The following is a 15,349-nucleotide window of genomic DNA, read 5'->3' as shown; positions in this document are numbered from 1 at the left end:
TAAGGTGATTGGCAGAAGAACCAAAGATGACATGAGGAATAACTTATTTACACAGCAAGTGGTTAGGATCTGGAATGCACGGCCTGAAAGGGTGGTGAAGGCAGATTGAATCGTGGCTTTCAACAAGAAATTGGATAAGTACCTGAAGGAAAAAGATTTGCAGGGCTACGGGCAGGGGAGTGGGACTGGCTGAGGTGCTCTTGCAGAGAGGCGGCACAGGCTCGACGGGTTGAATGGCCTCCTTCTGTGCTGTAACCATTCTATGATTCTGTATAGATGGCAAAGTTCTTGAGCATTTTCATCAATTTACTGTTGTTAGTGTCAGTGCTGTAATATGCCTCTGTTGGTAGAAAAGTGGCCTAGGGATGAGATTTCAGAACATCTTAACCAGAGCTTTCTAAATGTGTTTATACAGAGGCCCTGAGGCAGTGTTGCAGGAACACAAAACCACGTGCATTACCCTGATATGCCTATTTATCAGTTACCACAACTTTTTATAACATAGTTTCCTTTATTTTGTAAACATGGCTGTGCGGTTCAGCGTTGCATTCATTCTTGTCTTTCTATTTCCTCGCCTCCCTCTGTTGCGACTCCAACTCCTTCACCTACGTCCGTCCTGTGTGCAAATTTTGCGATGTTAAACTTAGGCAAGTGCAGGCATGTAACTGATGTGTGTTGAAACCTTAACTTAAAAGGCAGCAAATGGTACAAATGCACAGCAAGTTGATCAGTATCTGAAAGAGAGAAAGAAAGGGAGACATTTCTGACTAATTCATTTCTCACCATTTAATCTTGCCTGTCTATTTCCATCATGTTCTGTTTTTAAAATTTTGAATATTAATCATTTTTTGATTTTTTTTTTTCTCCATGTTGCACATTAACCATTTTGACGTTTGCTAAATTCAAAGAGGATCAGGGGCATTCTCCCTTATGTCCTGGCAAACATTTATCCCACAACCAACAACACTAAGAAAAACAGGCTATCTGGTTATTCTCACATTGCTGTTTGTGGGAGCTTGCTGTGCACCAATTGGCTGCCACATTTCCCACATGACAACAGTGACTATACTCCAAAAGTATTTCATTGGCAGTAAAGCAGTTTGGGATGTCTTGAGGTTGGTGAAAGGCGCTATGTAAGTGCAAGGCTTTCTTTCTAATAGGAAGTGGCAGCACTGTTGCAGTAATCTCTCTTTGTTGAGACAGATAAAGTCAAAGGGAAGGTAGTTTAACCTAAGCAAAGCAGATTGTACTAGTGCTATTCATAATTGGACAGGCGTTCTAAACAACGTTTTTGCTATTGTATACCAGCAGTAAACATTGCTTGACGTTGTATGTCAGAGGAACAACGGCCATGATTCTTTCATGTTTTGATAGCGTGGTGAAGTATCGCAGTTCATGTCACTGCTTTAGTGCTATGATTGTTTGAACCACTGTTTGTTTGTGTTGGTGACTACAAGGTTGTCCTCGTTATTCAAAGTGTTTATTTCTGTGCCAAAGTTGTATTATCCAGTAATTTGAATTAAGCAACATAAATACCACAGCAAAGTAGGAATTTAATGCTTTTTTAAAAAAAAATCATAATTTGGTTGAAACAACTTTGAATTAAGAGGAGTTGACTGCTCACCGAGCAGTAATGGCATTTCCTGCAGTATTCAATGTGTGCCAAGCTACATGTGGAAATTGATCGATTTTATCTCGCTATTGTTTAGCCGCACCCACGTTTGTCAATACCTTCAGCTTATATTCCTTCTCTGACAGATCGAAAGTTCACATCCCTATTTTCTCCGCACCTCTCCGGAAGGTGCTGACTATTCTGGGGCACATTTGCCAGCAACTCTTGAGTTTTTGAGGTGTCTGTTCTTTTATGGGTGAGCCCAAGCAGTGCGTGTCGAGATGGTGTTTGACTCTAGTGTTTATCAGTCAAGCCCAATCTGGTCTACACGTGCACGTTTTCCAACCGGGATCACTGGATAATGTTCAGGAATGATTTTTGCTCCCTTTTTCCTGCCCCCGAACCCAGAGCATGGAGGTCAGTTGTAGCACACCAAGTGTTGCCCCGGTTGGGATCCACTAACTTGGCACAGACGGGCTGAAATGAGACGATAGCACATAATGTAGTGCAGCATTGTCAGAGGTACCATATTTTGGATGAACCATTAAACCAACACCTCGCCTGCCTTTTTTTGGGCGGTCTAGTTCAGCCCGAACAACTGGCCAAGGAGGGTGATGGAGCCAATAGCAAGGGAGCAGAGCTTGTGGCCGAAGCCAAAAATTATGGCTGTGGTCGTTCCAGCGTTGAGCTGGAGGAACTCTTGACGGCACGGAGGTGGTCAAAGGAAGTGCTGCACGGGTATGCGGAGAGAAACTGACCCCATGCAAATTGATGTCCCCAAGGAGATGAGAGAAAGGACCACGGTTATGGTGTGAAGGAGATATGCTGGCTGTGTTCCAATGGGTTAGAATAGAAGCATTGAAGGGCAGGCCCATGAAGGTGGATACTGGAGGAATGGCAATGGATTACATAGGATATATGACACTGAAGCAGACCATTTGGCCCAACTAGTCCATGCCGGCGTTTATGCACCACTCCAGCCACCTCCCATCCTTCCTCATCTAAATCTATCAGCATAATCCTCTATTTCCTTCTCCCTTATGCTTGTCTAGCCTCCCCTTAAATGGAAGAGGATGCCAAAGGCTGCAGTGAAGCCGAGGGGTACAAGCAAGGATAACACACCATGGTCAATGTTTTTAGTGCTTTGGTGATAATAAATAAGCCAAGTAACTTGTATAGTGCGAGTGCACAGGGAGAATATCCAGTGTCAAATTCTGTTTTCCTGATTTATTTTTTGCCAGCTCATCAGCTATGAAATTAGTGTTAAAGCTAGCACTCATTTGAACTTTGATATCTCTCTTTTTTTGTTGTTGTTTGTTTTACAGGAAAAGTGAAGAAAACACCTAATTTAAAAATCTCCGATGATGTCTTCAAACAGCCAGTTACCAGCCCGACGTAAGAGAACCCCTTACTAAATTGGAGTTGCATATCTGCTAATGTCTGTGCGGGCGCGTGCGTTTAAAGGAAGTAGCAAAAGCCTTTGTAGAGAAGGGCACCGCTCAGCAATTGGACAGCAATCTAGTATTGGAAGCCTCTTTGACTTGCTCCAGCCCAGGGACAGCAGAAGCCAATTTTAATTCCCTCACCGTGGCCTCGGCTAAGATCAAGTAACCGAGCACAGTCTGGTGATCAAACGGAGAATTTTTCTGGTCTCTGTGGCCCAGTACCTTTACCAACCTAGCAAAAGTAAACTTTGGTCCCTTAGAGGCTGAGCCAGGAAAAATTATGTGGAATAAGGAAATGGCAGAAATGTTAACTGTCTTCACAGTAGAAGATGTAAAAAGCATATCTAAAATGGTGGGGAACCAAGGGTCTAATGAGGGTGAGGAACTTAATGTAATTCATATAAGTAGAGAAGAAGTACTAAATAAACTAATGGGACTAAAAGCCAACAAATCCACTGAACCCGACGGCCTACTTCTGAGGGTTCTAAAAGAGGTTGCTGCAGAGATAGTGGATGCATTGGTTTTGATCTTTCAAAATTCCCTAGATTCTCGAAAGGTCCCAGCGGATTGGAAGATAGCAAATGTAACAAATGTAGCAAATGTTCAAGAAAGGAGGGAGAGAGAAAACCGGGAACTACAGGCCAGTTAGCCTGACATCGGTCGTCGGGAAAATGCTGGAATCCATTGTTAAGGAAGTGGTATCCGGGCACTTAGAAAATCATAACCTGATTAGGCAGAATCAACATGGTTTTATGAAAGGGAAATCGTGTTTGACAAATTTATTCGTTTTTTGAGGATGCATCTAGCGGGGTAGATGGAGGGGAACCAGTGGATGTAGTGTATTTGGATTTCCAAAAGGCATTCGATAAGGTGCCACATAAAAGATTATTACACAAGATAAAGGCTCATGGGATTGGAGGTAATATATTAGCATGGATAGAGGATTGGTTAACAGACAGAAAACACAGAGTAGGGATAAACGGGTGGTCTTCAGGTTGGCAGACTGTAACGAGTGGGGTGCTGTAAGGATCAGTGCTGGGGCATCAGCTATTTACAATCTATATTAATGACTTGGATGAAGGGACCGAGTGTAATGTATCTAAGTTTGCTGATGATACAAAGCTAGGTGGGACAGTAAGCTGTGAGGAGACCATAAAGTGTCTGCAAAGGGATATAGATAGACTGAGTGAGTGGGCAGTAAGGTGGCAGATGTAGGGAAATGTGATGTTATTCACTTTGGTAAGATGAATTTAAAAAAAAAAAAGAATATTTTTTAAATGGTGAGAAACTTTTAAATGTTGTTCAGAGATTTGGGTGACCTTGAGCAGGTAGCCAACTGGCATGTTGTCCTTTATTGCAAGGGAGTTGGAGGTTAAGAGTAAGGAAGTCTTGTGACAATTGTTCAGGGCCTTGGTAAGATCACACCTGGAGTACTGCGCACAGTTTTGGTCTTGTCTAAGGAAGGATATATTTGCCTTGGAGGTGGTGCAACAGAGGTTTACTAGATTGATTCCTGGGATGAGAGGGCTGTCTTATGATGAGAGATTGTGTAGAATGGGCCTATATTCTCCTGGAGTTTAGAAGAATGAGCGGTGATCTCATTGAAACATATAAGATTCTGAAGGGGCTTGACAGGGTAGATGCTGAGAGGTTGTTTCCCCCCTGGCTGGAATGTCTAGAACTAGGGAACCGTGTCTCTGGATAAGGGGTAGGCCATTTAAGACTGAAATGAGGAAGGATTTCTTCACTGAATCTTTGGAATTCTCTGCCCCAGCGTGGTGTGGATGCTGAGTCTCTGAATATATTCAAGGCTGAGAAAGATAGATTCTTGGGGTCTAGGGGAATCAAGGGATAGAGAGATCGGGCAGGAAAGGAGTTGATATCGATGATCAGTCATGATCTTATTAAATGGCGGAGCAGGCCTAGTTCTTGTGTAGTCTAGGAGTAGCTGTCCTTTCGCTCTCGTTTAAGCTTTGAGGTTAGAGGTTGTCGCCTGCAATGTGGCCACTGAATTTTGCCATGTAGCTTTGCGTCATGTGCTTGGTGGTGGAATGTTTGACCAGCTTTGAATACTAGACCATAGATATTTCTTTAATTGTTCCTCTTGCTTGACAGCGAGAGGGATTTTATTGAAAGGTTAACCCTGTGGTGTTGCATTCTGATACTCCTGTATATATTTAAAAAGGCTAAAACATAATGTCACAGTGATGAAACTTGTATTGAGAGGGTTTTTCAAAATGAGTGGTAATGTGGATCATTGACGCCTCAACAAAGAGAAAAGTATTGAAACTATTTAGTTGCCAATGGTCCTTTGGTCTCTTTTGCAACTTGTGCCTAATTTTGTTTAAACTTGTCACGCAACAAATTTAACTGACTAAACATATTCCAAATATTCAAATGGTATCTGACAATAGGAAACTTTTACTTCTTCCCTTCTCCACAAGGGGTTGGCTGTCAGTGAGCTAGCTTCAAAGGCAGCCATTGGTCTCTGATGCCTTGCCCAAGTGATCGTTGTTAATGTACAAGCCTTGACCGTGACTGGTGTCCAGCTGTTCGATTGTGGGGATATCACAAGTTGAACCTGATCCTGTCCTCGCGCAGTGTCCACACACATGGCAATCTGGAATGATTTGTTTCCCCATCTGACCCCTCGCTGACCTTTGCTTCCCGACAGGAAGTGCATTCTGTAAACTTGCTCCTGGACAGAAAACACATTTGGCTGTCAGTAACCGATTATTCTGGCATATGAACATAAGAAATAGGGGTAGGTGGATTGGTGGACCCGCTGTCTCATCACTCGCCGGCTGGCCTCGCCCTGCTTTTGACCGTTACTCTTTCCAGAACATAACCTCCTCCAGCACAACAGCCCCCTGATATCTCTGCGCTTATCCAATTCCGCTCTCTTGCACATCCCAGATTTTCATCGCTCCACCATTGACTGCTGTGCTTTCAGCTGCCAAGGCCCTAATCATAGAATCATAGAAATTTACAGTACGGAAGGAGGCCATTTCGGTCCATCGTGTCTGCGCCAGCCAATAAAGAGCTGTCCAGCCTAATCCCACTTTCCAGCGCATGGGCCGTAGCCCTGTAGGTTACGGCACTTCAAGTGCACATCCAAGTACGTTTTAAATGTGAGGGTTACTGCCTCTACCATCCTTTTCAGGCAGTGAGTTTCAGAACCCCACCACCCTCTAGGTGAAGAAATTTCCCCTTAAATCCCCTCTAAATCTCCTATTAATTACTTTAAATCTATGCCCCCAGTTCTTGACCCTTCTGCTAAGGGAAATAGGTCCATGACAACTCTATTTAGGCTTCCTCTATTCCGAGCTCTGGAATTCCCCCTTTCAAACCCCTCCGCGCCTCTCTCCTTTTACGATGCTCCTTTTAAAACCTACCTCTTCGACCGAGCTTTTGATCACCTGCCCGAATACCTCCTTGTGTGGCTTGGATTTTGTGTGATAATGCTCCTGTGAAATGCCTTAACATTTTACTACTTGAAAGGTTAGTATGCAGGTACAGCAAGTGATCAGGAAGGCCAATGGAATCTTGCAAAGGGGATGGAGTATAAAAGCAGGAAAGTCTTGCTACAGTTATTTAGGGTATTGGTGAGGCCACACCTGGAATACTGCGTGCAGTTTAGATTTCCATATTTACGAAAGGATATACTTGCTTTGGAGGCAGTTCAGAGTAGGTTCACGAGGTTGATTCCAGAGATGAGGGGGTTGACATGAGGAAAGGTTGAGTAGGTTGGGCCCCTACTCATTGGAATTCGGAAGAATGAGAAGTGATCTTATCGAAATGTATAAGATTATGAGGGGGCTTGACAAGGTGGATGCAGAGAGGATGTTTCTGCTGATGGGGAAGTCTAGAGCTAGAGACCATAATCTTAGAATAAGGGGCTGCCCATTTAAAACTGAGACGAGGAGAAATTTCTTCTGAGGGTTGTGGATCTGTGGAATTCTCTGCCTCAGAGAGCTGTGGAAGCTGGGACATCATCTATTTCTGTCTTAAATTTATTCAGTTTCTTAAACGCTAAGGGAATAAGGGGTTATGGAGAGCGGGCAGGGAAGTGAGTCCATGATCGGATCAGCCATGATCGTATTAAATGGCGGAGCAGACTCGAGGGGCCATATGGCCTTCTCTTCCTATTTCTTATGTTCGTATGCTCTAAAAGGCGCTTCATAAATGCAAATTGTTTTTGTTGCAGTTATCGACTTCGGGCCAATTAATTTCCTTCTTTGAGATAATATAAGTTGTAAGCCACTGTTCAACACTCTTCAATGTACCAGTGTAATTAAACAGACCAGGAAAGATTGAAATTAGGTGTAAAATAGCTGTTAATTTATCGGAGCGTTGTTTGTGCTGTAAGCAAAAACAAAATATAAACCCATTTAGCAGCAATGGCTACAATCCAACTGCATATGTAGAATTTTTCTCAGTCAGTAGGCTATTATTAGAAGAAATTTTAGGTTTTGACATAGAGAACATATTTTATTGGGTGGAGAATTAGATGGTCTCATGTTGGCAGTGTCTGCCGCCCCTGACTCTGCATACACCAGGTCAATCTGCCTCAGTGAGTCACAGGCATTCACAGCACGGTCAAAATGAAATCAGGGAGATGAGCAGGACACTTGCTGAACAACTCGACCCCCATCAGTCGCCAGTGATCTGGAGACCCTGTTGCTGCATCCCTCTCCTCCCCCCGCCACTAAGCCGGTTGCCTGGGTAACAGCATACTCTTTTTAATGGACAGCTCCGGGAGGTAGCGGTTGGCGCAGGTACATTCGAGGGCTAAGCAAACCCCTCTCCATAATCCCCCACAAATCCCTGTATTGTGGTGTGAAGCCAAGGGATGATCTTTGGACCGCCCATCCCCCGCCCCCCAGCGCAGGCGGTTCGATAGGCCCAGGTACCCCAGGCTCCGGTTTGGGCCCGGGCCGCTCACGGTAATTAAAAAATGACGCTGGCTCCTTCTGCCGCCCCTCCGCTTTTTGTTGCTGCGAACAGTTGACCTGCCATCCCCAGTCGCTCACTCACTTAGAGGCCGCAGCCTTTTCTAACCAGTCGAGTGGAAGCCATTCTCCACCCATCGACAAATCACGCATTTTCCCCCCGAGATTTCGCCGTTTCACCGCAAGTGATGCTTTATTTCACTGCGGAATCTAGTTTGTCGCGATGGAATCCAGAGAGTTCGCAATACTATGGAAGGGAATTCTTTGTAGTGATCTGCTGGACACATTACTGTTTGTTTTTCCTGTAGATTCTCTCTTTTTGTACTGAGCGAAGCCTAAAAAGCTCCTTGTAGGGTTTGTTTGAAACTTAGAATCATACAACACAGAAGGAGGCCAATCGTGCCTGTGCCGGCTCTTTGAAAGAGCGAACCAATTAGTTCCCCCAATCTTTCCCCAGCGCCCTGCAAATTTTTCCACTTCAACTATTTATCCAATTCCCCTTTGAAAGTTACTATTGAATCTGCTTCCACCGCCCTTTCAGGCAGTGCATTCCAGATCACAACAACTCGCTACATTTATTTAAAAAATTTTTTTTTTAAATTCTCCTCATCTCGCCCTCTAATTCTTTTTTGCAAGAATCTTCTCAAGCTGCCATACAACCAACAGAAGACCAAGCCCACGTATAAGCAATTGCATATCTGCCTTTGAGAGGAACTCACTGCTCAGACTTGTCAACATGCCTGCTCCTTACTAGAATGATAGTACTGTCTGATCGCGTGACTCAGGTGCTCCGATTTATTTTGCAGGGTGGGGGCGGGGGGGGGGGGGGGGGATTTTCCAGCAACAGACTGAGCCAGCTATTTGAGGAATGTTTACAAGTTCCTCGGGCCAATGTGTGGTGCATAGAAACCATTCTCACTTTAGACCCTTTGGAATTTCCCAGGCTGTCCAGATTGTCACTAGAATTTGGCTTTGAGGACATTGTTTTGGGTCTCGTTTAAGAGAGACACTGCCTCTATTCAAAGGGATCCAGCAGGCAGTGCGATGTGGCTCAGGGTTTTCTGACTCACCATTCAGGGTAACAGACCAGGAAGGAACCCGTCTAGATGTGGCCAAGTTTTATTATTGGCACTGCCAAGATCCCTGTGTGCTTCGTTCTTCACCTCCCTTCCCATGACTTCTATGCCTTTAGGCTCTACTGCAGACCTCCAAGATGTATTTTATTTGTGTGCTCTCATACTCGGAGATCTAGATCTGGAAAAATGGCAATTTTATATTTCAAGCCCACCATTTTGTACTTCTCTTTTTTTTCCTGAAATCCTTATTGTGTTTTCTTTGCATGTAGAAATCTGCCACACTGAGGGTTTGCTCTGTATTAATTTACCAATATGATTAATTTGTGGCATCACTGTTTTTGTACAATGTATGCAGTGTGCTGGAAACTTAAATACATTTCTATTCAAATTTCTTTTCTAGACCGCCCCGAGATCTGGATTCGAAAGCTTGTATTACAATTGGAGATCGAGTAAGGATTTAAAATAATTGTTATTGTAACCTTTGGCTAATTTTGATAATTCAAGATTGTTTCCTGTCCTCTGTTTATGCAATGTTTAAGATGATTTACTAGCTGAATCTGCTCATTCTAAATGGAGTTAGTGGGATTTCTTTAAGTCGATAGAGTTTGAAAACTAATTTTATATATAGTGTGTAAAATCATGGTCACTAATAGTTTGAACTTGCAGCACCAAATGCTGTATATCAGTTCGTGGAGTTTCGAAGCATCGACAAATTGTAATATACTCTGTCTAATATCGAATAAACTTGATGGATCTCAGTAATGAACGAATGCCAAGATTGACTTTCGGATGAGACGTTTAACCAAGGCCCGTTTGCCATCTTGGTTTGGTGCAAAAGATCCCACAGCACTATTTCGAGGAAGAATTATTCCCGGTGTCCTGGCCAACATTACTAAAAAAAGGATTATCTGGTCATGATCACATTGCTGTTTGTGGGATCTTGCTGTGTGTAAATTGGCTTCCACATTTCCTAAATTACAACAGTGACTATACTTCAGAAGTCGTCGTCATCTTCTTAGGCAGTCCCTCTGAGTCGAGGATGACATGCTTCCACACTAAAAATGAGTTCTCGGGTGACTGAAGAGTCCGATGCAGGATCTACAGTCTTGGTCACAGGTGGGGCAGACGGTGGTTGAAGGGTTGGGTGGGTGGGGTGCTTGGGTTGTCGAGTGCTGTTTGCGCTTGGCCTCCGCTTGCTCCCAGTGAAGAGACTCTGTGTTTGGCGCCTTGAGCCAGGGATTCCCAGGTGTAGGTGGGGATGTTGCACTTTTTCAAGGAGGCTTTGAGGGTGTCCTTGAAGCATTTCCTTTGCCCACCTGGGGCTCGCTTGCCATGTCTGAGCTCCAAGTAGAGCGCTGGTTTTGGGAGTATCGTATGGGGCATGCGGACAATGTGGTCCATCCATCGGAGCTGATCGAGCGTGGTCAATGCTTTGATGTTGGCCTGAGCGTGAACACTGACTTTGGTGCACCTATCCTGCCAATGGTTTTGCAGGGTCTTACGGAGGCAGCGTTGGTGGTACTTCTCCAGTGCTTTATGATGCCTGCTGTACATAGTCCATGTCTCTGAAGCATATAGGACAGGTACAGCAAGTGATCAGAAAGGCCAATAGAATCTTGGCCTTTATTGCAAAGGGGATGGAGGATAGGACCAGGAGAATCTTGCTCCAGTTATACAGGGTATTGGTGAGGCCACACCTGGAATACTGCGTGCAGTTTTGGTTTCTATATTTGAGAGGTTATACTTGCTTTTGAGGCAGTTTAGAGAAGGTTCACTCGGTTGATTCTGGAGATGAGGGGGTTGACTGACTTATGAGGAAAGGTTGAGTAGGTTGGGCCTCTACTTATTGGCATTCAGAAGAATGAGAGGTGATCTTATCAAAACGTGTAAGATTATGAGCGAACTTGACAAGGTGGATGCAAAGAGGATGTCTCCACTGATGGGGGAGACTAGAACTAGAGGGCATAATCTTAGAATAAGGTGCCGCCCATTTAAAACTGAGATGAGGAGGAATTTCTTCTGAGGGTTGTAAATCTGTGGAATTCACTGCCTCAGAGAGCTGTGGAAGCTGGGTCATTGAATATATTTAAGACCGATAAGGGAATAAGGTTATGGGGAGCGGGCAGTGAAGTGGACCTGAGTCCATGATCAGATCAGCCATGATCTTATTAAATGGCAGAGCAGGCTCGAGGGGCCAGGTGGCCTAATGCTGCTTCTATTTCTTATGTTCTTATGTAGGAGAGCAGGCATAACTACTGCTCTGTAGACCATGAGCTTGTTGCCGGGTATGAGGTCCTGGTCTTCAAACACACTCTCTTCCTCAGACGACCAAAGACTGCACTGGCACACTGAAGGTGGTGGTGGACTTCGTCGTCGATGTCTGCCCTTGTTGACAATAGGCTCCCGAGGTATGGAAAATGGTCAACGTTGTCCAGGGCATCGTCGTGGATTTTGATAATCGGGGGCAGTACTGTGTGGCGGTGGCAGGTTGGTAGAGGACCTTTGTCTTACGGATGTTTAGTGTAAGGTCCATGCTCTCATACGCTTCTGGGAAGGTGTTGAAGATGGTTTGGAGTTCGGCCTCTTGAGTGTGCGCAGACACAAGCGTCGTCTGCATACTGTAATTCAATGACAGAGGATGGGACGACCTTGGATCTGGACCGGAGGTGACGGAGGTTGAACAGTTTCCCGTTTTGTTCTGTAGATTAGTTCCACTCACGATGACATGCAAGCCGTGATCCTAACCAATGGATACACCACAGACCCAATCCCCGTCAATCAAGCAAGGCTGTGTCATCGCACCAACACTTTTCTCGATCTTCCTTACTGCAATGCTCCATCTCACTTCAAAAGTACTTCATTGGTTGTAAAGCGTTTTGGGACGTCCTGAGGTTGTGAAAGGCATTATTAAAAAAGCAAATTATTTTTTCGTTTGAATAGCTCCAAATCACAGACCGACCATATCGATTTTCATAACTTCATCCTTTCCTCGCCCAGCCCCCATCATCATCATAGGCAATCTCTTGAAGCGAAGATGACTTGCTTCCATGCCAAAAAAGGGATGAGTTCACAGGTGTTTCATTGAAGGACCTAATATTCCAGATCCTGAACTACATTGTGAAGGGTGGGAGAATCCTGTGCGTGGATTTTTTTAACGTGTGGTGGCTGTTGCACACCAGCCACCACACGGGCTTGACAGAGCTAGGTCTTGGTCCAGTGGCAAAGATTACCCAAGACTAATTAGAGACCAGCTCTGCTGCACAGACCGAGCATGCACACACATGGCAGTGTGGGCTGGCCCGTGCTGCCCCTGGGCCCTTGCCTCATCTGGGCCCCAGATTCACGCCTCTCTTGGGCCTCGGTCACTTCCCTCTACGGACTCTTGCCACTCCTTCGCCCCATCTGCTGTGCCTGCCCGCATTGCAATCAGCGACCTGGCTTTGTAGCCATCGCCCTCCTGCAGCAGCATGTGCTGCTCCCTGGGGTATGTCGCCGCACGCTGCTCCCTCCAATGGCCCCGGCCTGCTGATGGTCTTGCAGGCCGGGACCGTGCCAATTTCCGGGCTGGGACACCGTATGCTGCTTCCCTCCAATGGCCCCGGCCTGCTGATGGTCTTGCAGGCTGGGACTGCGCCGATGACTAGAAGTGGTCTGTAGGCATTGCCTCACTCCTGCTGCTAAAAAGGGAGTGGGTGGATAGTCACGGAAACACAGACTTAGAAGCACAGAAACACAGAAGCTAGCTGCTTTCCCAGTGGGGATAAATCTAATGGCCAAGGTCACCCAAACTGCTGACTCATTTCATGCTGGCTGATGCACAGCAGTATTGATAGAGCTGGGACATGTTGCCTGCTTTCATTTCAGTCAATTGCCGGAATCTAACTAAAGCTAAATAGGCAATGCTCGCTTGTCACAAACTCAAAGTACCCAATTCTTGTGACCATTGTTTGGATTTATCCATAGGCCACATCACTTTTTGACTCTGGAGCGTATTTGGCTTTTGAACCTAGGAACTTGTAATGCTAGGTGCAAAAGCTTGATGGGTGTTGATACTTAAAATACAGCATATGCATTTGTGGATCATTTTCGCAGGGGCAACGTTTCAGTTGGCAGCTACTGTAGGCTCATAATCTAGACCAGCTCAGTGGTCTGGTAATCAATAATTGAGGGTAGTGCTCACATGCTTTTACTGATGCAAGTGGTGGACAAATCTTTCTGGGGATGGATGTACTTGGAGTCAGAAGGTTGTGGGTTCAAGCCCCACTCCAGAGGCTTGAGCACGTATCTTGGCGCTCCAGCAATGTTCCTTGGCCTTTTGTCTTTGGACCGCACGGCCCCTTTAACGGGCCGCCTAGCCCATTCATAATTTTGCACGGGTGTTTTCTTTCCAATTTAAAAGCCGGCTCACCCGCAGCGTAAAGAGAACATTGTTATCCAATGCACTATTGAGGGAGTGCTGCACTATCAGAGGTGCTGCTTTTCGGATGAATGTTAATCCGCGGCCCCATCTGCACGCTCTGGTGGATATTAAAGATCCCATGGCACTATTTTGAAGAAGAGCAGCCAAGTTATCTCTGGCAGATTTATGTATCCCTCAACCAACATCACTAAAAACAGATGATCTGGTCATTATCACATTGCTGTTTGTGCGAGCTGTGCAACTTGGCTTCCATGTTTCCTACACTTCAAAATTACTTCATTGGCTGTGAAGCGCTTTGGGACGTCCTGAGGTCATTACAGGCACTATATAAATGCAAGTTCTTCATCTTCATGGCCTCAGTTTGTCCAAGATGATGCACTTTATCTAGTATCTAGAAAAAGTTTGGCAAATTTTTGAAGCACAAAAGTGGTAGGTGGGTTATTTGCTATGAATTCATTGGTGAGGGAATGTGTTGATTTGCAATATGCATACCACTTTAGGCTTTATTAAATGAGGCTTTAATCTGTGCTGCTTGATGCTCAATGTTGCATCATTGTCTGCACAAGTGGGAGTGAAGTGCAAGGAGCTCACCGACCAGCAGTAATGGGACAGGTAGTGAACTTTACCCTTTGCCTTTAAGTCAACATTTTGTTGACTATAAGCTACTTAAGAGTTGTATTGGTCTGAGGTGCACGTATCTTGTTTTGCATTTGTCTGATTTGCCTCGTAGTTCATTAACTTCTAAAATAGTGAAAATATTCAAAGAGTAGTGGGAGCGACAGCACAAAATGCCTCTGAGGTGCATTGTCCTGACATCGGAGAATAGCCACAGATAATTGATTTTGCTGCAAGTGGATATGAAATTCTCTGGCTGAATTTGACACTTTTTTTTTTAGGAAGAAAAATGAAGTGATGTGAGGAAGAGGGTAGTAATGTCAGAATTTAAGAAACTGGAAAAGTAGGGAGATGTTGAAGGGCAAAAGCCAGAGTAACACACTGTGGGGTAATTAAAAAGCGAGATTGCTAGTGACAGAACTTTGCAGACTTCCGTAAGCCAGGACATTTAAGTGAGTCCACAAAACTCTTGGAGACAATGTTCCCTTTTAATTTATTTTGCTACATGGTCCCTTTTAAGTGGCTGCGCAGCCCATTCAAATTTTTGCACGTGCACGGTTTCTCCCATATAAAAGCCAGTGAGTGGCCTGTGCGGGACCGCCAGACTGCTACTTAGCCGCACAACTTAGCGGGAACGTTGCATGGGAGGATAAAAATCCTCTCGCTATACATTTTCTGGTAAGGAATAACGGGCAATTAAAGAGTTTACATTGTGCATTTGTGATGGTGACAATCGCAGACATCCCCAAAGAATTCTAAATGTTTCTCATTCTTGGGTTCATATTCTTGAGGTTGAACACTCATTTCCGTAATGGTATAGGGAATTGGCAAGGATTGGCAGACTGAGCTGATAGAGACATCCGGTTACTTCTCGATTGAAATTTAATTGTTCAAAGAGCTATCCTTTTTAATTAAAAAAAAAATCCTATTAAAAGCTTTTTGTTGTTGAACAGCAGAGCGTTGCACTTAGCTGGTTAGGGTTTTCTTTTCAGTTGCCTTTGTGTGCTGTGAGATTGTTTTTGACCCTATGAATAATTTGATGCCAATAAAATGGTTGAAAGTCCAACCTGCTGGATGTATGATACTCCAGTGAACAAGTCAAACAGCAGGTCAGCTATTGGATTCATAGAAAAGCTGTCTCTTTTATAAAATTGTTTCCGGTGACCCATTCACATCACAAAGATATTTTATGAAGATCAGGTCATAAAAAGACACATGCCCTTTCCTCA

General features: G+C 44.6%; 1 protein-coding gene across 4 annotated transcripts in view; it reads left to right on the top strand.

Moving 5' to 3' along the window:
* Window positions 1-15,349, top strand: part of LOC139281255 (dual specificity mitogen-activated protein kinase kinase 6-like) — a 125,930-nt gene that overhangs the window by 50,566 nt on the left and 60,015 nt on the right. For all 4 annotated transcript variants that reach the window (XM_070901327.1, XM_070901326.1, XM_070901328.1 and 1 more), the window contains exons 2-3: window positions 2,938-3,007; window positions 9,486-9,534. In XM_070901327.1, the coding sequence (XP_070757428.1) occupies window positions 2,938-3,007; window positions 9,486-9,534 (119 nt within the window). The remainder of the gene's footprint in view (window positions 1-2,937; window positions 3,008-9,485; window positions 9,535-15,349) is intronic.

Source organism: Pristiophorus japonicus, chromosome 15, assembly GCF_044704955.1.
Source record: "Pristiophorus japonicus isolate sPriJap1 chromosome 15, sPriJap1.hap1, whole genome shotgun sequence".
NCBI lineage: Eukaryota > Metazoa > Chordata > Chondrichthyes > Pristiophoridae > Pristiophorus > Pristiophorus japonicus.
Note: the sequence above shows the minus strand (reverse complement) of the source record. Positions and strands in the feature narration are given on the sequence as shown.